The sequence below is a fragment of the Oryx dammah genome, unplaced genomic scaffold (assembly GCF_014754425.2).
Source record: "Oryx dammah isolate SB20612 unplaced genomic scaffold, SCBI_Odam_1.1 HiC_scaffold_27, whole genome shotgun sequence".
Taxonomy (NCBI): Eukaryota; Metazoa; Chordata; class Mammalia; order Artiodactyla; family Bovidae; genus Oryx; species Oryx dammah.
This window is the reverse complement of record NW_024070211.1, coordinates 130,138,977-130,148,607: the sequence shown is the minus strand read 5'-3', so window position 1 is coordinate 130,148,607 and position 9,631 is coordinate 130,138,977. Positions and strand designations below refer to the sequence as shown.

General features: G+C 40.5%; 1 protein-coding gene across 3 annotated transcripts in view; it reads right to left on the bottom strand.

Annotated features, from left to right (window-relative positions):
* INPP1 (inositol polyphosphate-1-phosphatase) overlaps positions 1 to 9,631 on the bottom strand; it is a 29,263-nt gene that overhangs the window by 5,634 nt on the left and 13,998 nt on the right. For all 3 annotated transcript variants that reach the window (XM_040227851.1, XM_040227849.1, XM_040227850.1), the window contains exons 2-3: positions 5,180 to 5,447; positions 2,951 to 3,011 (exon numbers count right to left, since the gene is read on the bottom strand). In XM_040227851.1, coding sequence (XP_040083785.1) covers positions 2,951 to 3,011; positions 5,180 to 5,223 — 105 coding nt within the window. In that variant the 5' untranslated portion in view covers positions 5,224 to 5,447. The remainder of the gene's footprint in view (positions 1 to 2,950; positions 3,012 to 5,179; positions 5,448 to 9,631) is intronic.

Genomic DNA, 9,631 nt, shown 5'->3' with positions numbered 1-9,631 from the left:
CACAAAAGATATCCAGGCTAGTGTCTCCTAATCTGGCTGACCGCCAGAATCACCCAGTGGGCTTCCTAAAGTCAAAGCTGATTCAGTGGTCACTCAACCGCCTCACAGTAAGAAATGAATTCCAGGCACCAAAGGGCCTTCTCTCCAAAAACAGTTTCCACATGGGCACATGCACAGTTTTTGTATCCAGTTTAAGGCAGCTCATGTTAAGAATCCTGAACCCTGAGTCTTTGATAAACAATCTTCTATGTTTTTTACCTTGTGGCTTTTAATATCCCAGAGGTCACCCTAAGGGTTCATGTTTGAATATGTTGATTGAAAAGAAGAGTTTTTAATAAGTACACAGAAGGGCTTCTACCTCCCTCTATGATGCTGCTTTTAACTAAAAACTGTCTATGCTCTGTAAATATGAGATGACGTACATTCATCTTTAAATATGGTAAAGCTGTAGAACTCTGAATCACATACACAGAATAGCTCTCCTCTGTGAAACCACTGGAAATCAGGATGTAAGCAAAGCTGCTTCTGCAATTGAAACCCCACGTTACCAACTCCATGTGTTTGCCATCACTTTAAAGATACTTCTTAGACCTTGCTTCATCTGGTTTCCAACCCCCAAGCACAAATGAGAAAAGAGGCTCTCCTAGGAGTTTTACCAACAAAAAGTGACAGCAATGCAGAATATAAATTTCTTTAAATTAAGGAAACATGGCACTTTGGGGCTCCTGAGGTATCTTGACAAACACTCCTAGCTAACCTAGCCATTCCAAAAACCAGCAGCGTCGCCATCACCGGAGCGCCTGTTACAAATTCAGAACTTCAGTCCCCATCCCAGACCTGCTGAGGTCTGACAAGATCCCCTGGTGACTCCTGTGACTGTTCGAGTTTGGAAAGCACACTGTGAATCTATGACAATGATGATTCTGAAACAGCAAGAATCAGTCAATTAAGTTTAATTCAAATTAAATGAGATTCTTAAAGTTGGGGAATAATGTTAATCACCACCACTTGCTGAGCAGCTACTCTGCTGCTGCTGCTGCTGCTGCTGCTGTCACTTCAGTCATGTCCGACTCTGTGTGACCCCGTAGACGGCAGCCCACCAGGCTCCCCCGTCCCTGGGATTCTCCAGGCAAGAACACTGGAGTGGGTGCCATTTCCTTCTCCAATGCATGAAAGTGAAAAGTGAAAGTGAAGTCGCTCAGTCGTGTCCGACTCTAGCGACCCCATGGACTGCAGCCCACCAGGCTCCTCCGCCCATGGGATTTTCCAGGCAAGAGGACTGGAGTGGGGTGCCATTGCCTTCTCCGGAGCAGCTACTCTAGGCTCAGTAAAAGTCATGGGTTCACTCAAAGGAGCAAATTGTATCACATTACTCCACCGCTTAAAATTTGCCACTGAATTCTCATCATACTTAAGGAAAATCCTTCCTTTGAACTTCCATGATCTCATCTCACCTCATCCACCAGCTCCTCCTTCACCATGGGTCTCTGCCCTCTAATATACTGAGCCCATCCTCTCCTTCAGTTCTCAGGAAAATGTGTGTGGAATGCATTTTTGCCCCTATCATTCTAGATAAATATTACAATAACTGTTTATGATATAGCCAAATATAGGTTTTTAAGTGTAGGATTTCTTACGGGTAAGTCACAGGTGATTTTTTAACCTTAAGTTTAACTGAGCTTTCTCTTTCTTCTTACTGAGTGTCACAGAACTATCAATATACAGCCCATGAAATGACAAATTTTTTTCAGAGTTAATCCAGAAATTAGTTTTCTTTGTAAATATGCCTCTAGATGTTTAACTATTTGTCACATGATCTGTTTAAAGTTCACTATTTTAATCTTCTACCATTAAACAAACAAAACCCAGGCAAACTAAAAACTGCTTCCCTCTCTAAAAAAGGGTCAGAGATTTTGTATTTTGCTCTCTACCACAAGGGAACATGTCCAGTTCAGTCCAGTCACTCAGTCGTGTCCGACTCTTTGTGACCCCATGAATTGCAGCATGCCAGGCCTCCCTGTCCATCACCAACTCCCAGAGTTCACCCAAACTCATGTGCATCAAGTCGGTGATGCCATCCAGCCATCTCATCCTCGGTCGTCCCCTTCTCCTGCCCCCAATCAGAGTCTTTCCAGTGAGTCAACTCTGCATGAGGTGGCCAAAGTATTGGAGTTTCAGCTTTAGCATGGGGTTCCATCAAAGAAGAATTTGGCTCAATGGAAACCAATTAGAGTTAAAACATGGTGCTAAAAGGAATCTTTTAGGTTGTCCAGCTCCCTTTACAGAGGTTCTGAGACCAGAGAAGCAATGAGGTCATTCAGGGACAGGGCCTTCTCTACATTCTCAGCCTAGGTCTGTGGACTACCCAAAGTGTCAGTCCCTCAGGCCTAAGTGACTCTGTGTGACCCCATGGACTGTGGCCCACCAGGCTCCTCTGTCCATGGGATTCTCCAGACAAGAATACTGGAGTGGGTTGCCATTCCCTTCTCCAGGGGATCTTCCTGATCCAGGGATTGAACCCGGGTCTCCTGAATTGCAGGTGCATTCTTTACTGCTGACCCACAGGGGAAGCCCATGGGCTCTCCAGGAGGTCCACAAATGGGTCTACTTGGACCTGAGATTGTCTGCGCATCTGTGTAAATCTGCATCCTTTGGGGGCATCTATAAGTTCCATCAGATTCTCAAAAGGCCATGCAACTTTCCCAAAGGTTAAATCATTGTTCAGTGATACAGAGTTATACCTAGAACACACGTGAACTTGCTAAATAATTCTAAGATGCCACATCTCTGTCTTACATGGCAGGTTATCCTGAAGTGCTGAATGAGGTTTAACATTCAAATATGTATTTACATGAAAGGCCTCCAAACATTAATTTCATGATGTAAGTTGAAAATAAAAATACCCTATGATAAGTAAGTTATAAAACTATATTAAGATTCTTGTACTTACCCAAATCATTAGTAAATTCATTGGATTCTTCTCCAAAAATTTTTTTTCCCAAGCCTGGAAACTGAACAAATTCAGAATATGACAAGAATACAAAACAGCAACAAAAAAAATCCCACATTCATGTTCAATTCTGAATAATTTCCACTTTACATTTCAAACTAAATAGCACAAGTAGGTCAGAAATTTGGAAGTTTACAATTCCAGAAATCAATCCAAGTGTAATAAGTGAAGTCAGATTGGTTCAGCACTTTTCTAATATCAGTAGTTTTCTAACATTTTCCTGCTCCTTTGCTCCTTTAGAAAGTCCAAATCATGGTAGAAGTCTGGTTTCCTTATGTTCTGTTGAGTTTGCAGAAGTACTTCTAGAACCTGATCCTTCTAGTTAAGGGCCATAAGCTAGAATGTTTACAAAGGAGATGTTTTAACTGCTGCTCCTACAAAGTAGCCAAGTAACTTGTACAAGTTAATGTTCCTACCTACCTAAGATGATTACTTGAGACCAGATAGAAAGGAGCAGAGGATAACATTTAATTTTGTTTTCTGCACATGTTAAGGTTTCATTAGCCATCAGGCTAGGAAGGTAATGTAGCAAAAAAGGGGAAATATTTTATTTGCCAACAACTTATGCATCAATATTTTGATGGAATGAAAAAACGAAAAGAAACAAGCTAAATAGGAAACTTGTCTCATCTCTGTATGACCAGGAAGCTTTCAGACACATTTTGCTTCTGATTTTCTCTGTAGTAAAGTATGTACTGAATTATGGTAAGAGTATAATTCTCAGGCAATGAAAGCAAGGAAATGCTTCAGATATTTGAGCTCAGTTATTCACAGATGGTCAATAGATGTAACCGTGCCCACAACTACTTACTATTTTTAACTCTTTTGAAGAACAATGCAAGTCACCACATACTGGCAGTGAACCTATTGGTCAAGTCATCAAAGGCTGACACTCCAGCCTCCCAGTTTGCCTAGAGACCCTTTCTGAGGCTGTAGTACGTAAGTAAGAGTCATGACACTTTATACATACCAAAAGTGAGTATCATTTATGTGTTCATAAATCCTGGCGGATACTCCATGAATGAACAACTGCCTGAACTTGTTATAATGCTCTGAGGCAAATATTAGCCCACAAAACTCACACTTCTAATCCAGTTGCTCGACCATCCCTTCCACCCAGCTCTCTTGATCAGTAACAAAAATCAATTTCCTTCCACTGGATCCAGATTGTATAGGGCATGAAAAAGAACAGTTTGTAGAAATTTCAAGGGGTCATTTATTCTCTCTTCCTACCTGTGGTCAAGGGCTCACTTAAATGATTCTAAACAATTCCTAACATTTTGAAAATTTCATAGAAACAATTCCAATATTTTATAGGGCTTTCTGACATAAAATTCTATCCTCCCAAATCTAAAAGAAAAGTAATTCGATTATTATATAAAAGGTAATATAGTATCACAAACAGCATAGACTCTGGAGTTGGTCAGCCCACGTTCAAAACCCAGCTCTACCATTCATTTGCTGTGCAACCCTAGGCAAGTTATTTAACCTCTGTGTCTCCCTTTTCTCTTCCATTACATTGAAATAGTTCTTACCTCATAAAATTGTTAGGAGTTAAACTAATATATTTAAAGCCCTTAGATAAGTACTTGGCTCACAGTAAGCATTTACAAGTCCCTGCTAAGGTTATTGTTTGCTATAACTGCTTATGAATATAGTTTATTTACCCTAGTCAGCTTAAAAGACCTAGAATTACAATCATTGTTAGTTACAAACAACGTTTTCCTACTAAAATAAAGAGAGACTTAATAAGTCTGCAGAACCCTATGAAGCTATCACTGAGGCAACCATTAGGTAAATGACTACGTCAAAAGGTGGGACTTAATATTATCAAGTTCAAAAAAGAGTTATAAAACAGTATGTTCTCATTTCTTTAGAGTGAAATTAAACCTGCCATGCACACACAGAAGGAAAACGTTCTAATATTTAGCAAAACAGTTGTGGTTTTCTCTAGTGATAGAATTAGGAGGATTATTTTTCAACATTTAAGTTTTTCCTGTAACACACATTTTAGTAATACTGAAGTCAAAATAAGGGGGGAAAACCTAGTTGTTTGTTAGAATCCATGGTGCTGGGGGGCGGGTTGTCGGGAGGAGGAGGTGAGCTATTTTATGGGGGGAACCACAGGGGCAAATAATTTGCAATTACCTTGGCTGTGACATTCCTTACCTTGTTCTCCATATTCTCTTTGATAACTTCCTGTACCAGTACATCAGCCAGGGTCTTGAAATCAACTGCAAACTTCTTGTTCTTTTCTCCCTCTTTCTTTTCTTCTATCAGCAGCTGGAAGAGGGCTTCCTGCTGCCTGCACGCCCGGGCAATGTTGGCAGCTTTCTCAGAGACTCGGAGCAGCTCTTGGAGGATATCTGACATTTCTGAACCGGGCTGTTTGGTTGCAGCAGCTGGTGGAACAGGCACCCACCCGCTGAGCTGTCAGCTGGGAAAGTACAAGAATGTGAAACGGAAAGCAGTTCAGAGAGTGTGAGTCAACCTGTCAGCATGTCTGAGTGGCTAGTAGAGATCACAGTCACAACCTCAGGTGGAAGCTTCACCTAAAATTTGAAACCTGTCTTTCAAGATCAACATACTTATAGTCTCAAATTCATTAGACAAAAAACTGACGTCTGGGTGAAAGAAAGTCTCTAAATGAGAGTCTATACTATATTTACCAAACTCTAGACCAATAGGCGGGTGGATAATCGAGCACAATGTTAGAAGGAAAAGCCAAGTTTATGCAATGGCCTTCGAATGAGCGCATGAGATTGGCAACATTATTAAAGTAGTGCCTTTTCTTTCACCCTCTGGGGGAAGAAGGAAGAAGTGAAAGGGGGTTTATCCTATCAGTCTGGGAGTAACTTTGTAAAGTACCAAGCACCACACCGGCAGACATCTCAGTGTCCTGCAAGACTCTTGAGATCACACTTGAGCTAGCAGCCCAGGGGATGTACCAACCCGCTCCCCGCTTTTTTTCCTATTAAAAATGTCCCACTAGCTGTGCTGCTTACAGCAAATTTAAATAATAAAATGAAGTAAAACATGCAACCTGTTGGGATTCGAAAAGTTCTGGCATCTAAGAGGCATGCTACAATGCCTTGACATACCTATTGGGTAAATAGCAGGGCAACATGTCTCTGTTTCAATAGTAGCTGCATTTTATGGAATGCTTTAATAACTCTTATCTCATTATTATGAGAATTACTGTGAGGATTATCAGCCTTATCTATAGTCAAGGAAACTGCAGCTTGGAGAAGTTAAGCAACTCATATAGGTTACATAAGACTAAACGGCAGGGCTCAGACTCCATCGTACACAGAAGCTCACACTCTTTATTATCCTAACAAATACTTTACTTCTTAAAAAAAAAAAAATCCCTTAATGGACTGTGGGAGGCTGACAACGAGTACAACAGTGAAGATGTCAATGCAGTGGAGTTAGCTGTGAACTCTCATAGCTGTGTTGCCCTAAGCAAGTCTGCTTTAAAAATCATGTGCTATTTTCTTAAGATAATGAGCCAACCATCATAAAAAGATATGTCCAACCTCAATAGTAATAAATGGCAAGTGAATAAAACAATGAGACATCCTACATCACTATTAGACGGGCAAAACTGTTTCTAAAGTTAACATTCATTCTTCCAGGTGTGGAGAAACAGATGCTGATATTCTGCTAATGGGCATGTAAAAATGTAGGTTTATAGAGGAAAATTTGAGGAAAATGGATCAAAATACCTAGAGATGCTATTACCTTTAGCCACTAATTCCAGTTGGCCTTTTTCTGAATTAAGAAAGTTATGTTTATGTAAGAAAGTTATATTTACTATTTTAAATATTTCTGTACCAGAAGGATTAGTATTATTGACTGTACCAAAAAGTTAAAAAAACCTTAAATATTGGTGGAATGTAGATAAACTATTATTAGTTATTAAATAATATTTTTGAAGAAATTTAATAGGAATATGTTAAAATGCTATAATGTTAAGTATATATAGTATCACAGTATGTTCCTAATTTGTGTTTAATACACACATACATTCTGTTTATACATATGGAGAGAGAGTTTGAAAGACTAGATGATGTTCTGCTGCTGCTGAGTCGTTTCAGTCATATCCAACTCTGCGTGACCCCATAGACGGCAGCCCACCAGGCTCCCCCGTCCCTGCAATTCTCCAGGCAAGAACACTGGAGTGGGTTGCCATTTCCTTCTCCAGTGCATGAAAGTGAAAAGTGAAAGTGAAGTTGCTCAGTTGTGTCCGACTCAGCGACCCTATGGACTGCAGCCTACCAGGCTCCTCCATCCATGGGATTTCCCAGGCAAGAGTAGTGGAGTGGGGTGCCATTGCCTTCTCCGAGATGATGTTCTAATGGTAGTTAAATGTTTAATGGTGGTTATCACTGGGTACTAGAATTGTGGAGGATTTTTCTCATTATGCTTTTCTGTAATTATCAAAAATTCTACAGTAAATATATACTGTTTTTATAATAATAAATGATGTTAAAATGCTCTAGGACAATTAAGCACAAAGGACAAGAATTCCACAAGTCCTGAAGATAACTGTCCAAACAAAGTGGTGTTATGGCAACAACACAAATCCGGGTAACAGAGACGATAGAGTTAGAAATTAAACAAAAACACCTGACTACCTTGGCTTTTTCCTCCAAGGAGTAAATACATTGAAAAAAATCACTTTGGTCAACAAACCTCAACATTAAGAAAAATAATTATATTAATATAGCTGAGGCATCTTGACTTAGAAATAACTTATGGCATCTATGTGCTATTAATTATAAGTTTTATATAATATATACATGCATGGATACATATATATCAGTAAAATACATAAGTTCCAAGTATATAAATTCAATAATTTTGATTTCTTAGTATACATTATGTAATTATTATAAGGGAAAAGAATAAATGAACTGAGTATCTAAGTAACTTTTTATCTTAAAAACAGCATGAAGATTTTAAGGAGTCCAATTTGAAAATTTTCTAGATTAACAGTCAGTGTGTGTGCACACGTGTGTGCATGCACGTGCTCAGTCATGTCTGACTCTGTGACCCCACGGACTGTAGCCTACCACGCTCCTCTATCCATGGAACTTCCCAGGCAAGAATACTGGAGTGGGTTGCCATTTCCTCCACTATGAGACCTTCCTCACCCAGGATTGAACCCACATCTCTTATGTCTCCTGCACTGGCGGGCAGATTCTTTACCCCTAGTTTAATAATACCAGTAGGGAATTCCCTGGCGGTCCAGTGACTAGGACTCTAGGCTCTCACTGCTGAGGGCCCAGGTTCAATCCCTGGTCAGGGAACAAAAGTTCCACAAGCCACACAGTGCAGCCAAAAGAAATAAAAGCTTCCATCCTGTGCATATTATTAAAAAATACCAGTATTGTCTATTTTATTCCACTTTGTTAAAACCGATTAGCTTTTTTAAAAGAAACACCGTACCACCACAGCGTTGAATAATCAAAAACCTCCCCCTGTGATGTCCTCAGAACTCACTCAGGTGAGTTACACAGGTTACAAGCTCCAGGCACCACCACCACCCTTCTCTTCACACAGAAAACTCACCAACCTAGTCCTGATAAGTTTCTATACAGCAGCTGAGAGATCTGGTATTTCTCCCCTTTGAACCTGAGAACCTGATCTTTATTTCCTCAATAGTGAGTATTCTCACATCACCTGAGCAGAGCAACTTGACTAATGGGGGAAAAAATTCAGCTCTAAACTTCAGTCCCATAATGAACAGGGGCACAGATTTTCAGAATTCATCATAACACAGTAAATTAGGTTTTTCAGTTCCAAGGCTATCCCAGCGCTCAACCTTAACCACCTTTTCTTCTGAACCTGGAAACACTGCGGTATCTAGTCAAGCTCCAGGCTGAACACCCAGTTTCAGCTCAGGACGAGGCTTTGTGTAAGCCACCCCCAGAACTTCTTTAGCTCCAGGGTCCAAGCCCCATTAAAAAATAACAATCTCTCCCAACTATCATCATCTACAGGCAAGACTTCCTAGTTAATTTGCATAGCTAGCCGGCTGCTTTCTGGCTGATTGGACTGTTTTGTCCGAATGAACGAGGCCCTGTCCTCTGTGCTTCTCTCCATTAACCGCTTCCGGATCTCTCTCTGTCTTCAACTCGGTTCACTCTGCAGGCCGCAGCACTCAGGGGCATGCTGGACAATTTGCCCTCACTTTGAAGGACTCAACATGAGGGAAACTCTTAGAAGAAACTGAGTTGTACATCCAGTACAGAATTTCTTCGAGCTTCTTAACAGCTCATATTAACACTTGCGGAAATTATCATTTAGATGATTTTAAAAGGAAGTTTATATACTCATGACTGACCTAAGTTAGCTTTATTTAAGCATTTCAAATACTTTAAGTGAAAATTATTACAGACTCATGATAAGTAAGTCGGAGAAGGCAATGGCACCCCACTCCAGTACTCGTGCCTGGAAAATCCCATGGACAGAGGAGCCTGGTGAGCTGCAGTCCATGGGGTCGTGAAGAGTTCGACATGACTGAGCGACTTCACTTTCACTTTTCACTTTCATGCATTGGAGAAGGAAATGGCAACCCACTCCAGTGTTCTTGCCTGGAGAATCCCAGGGACG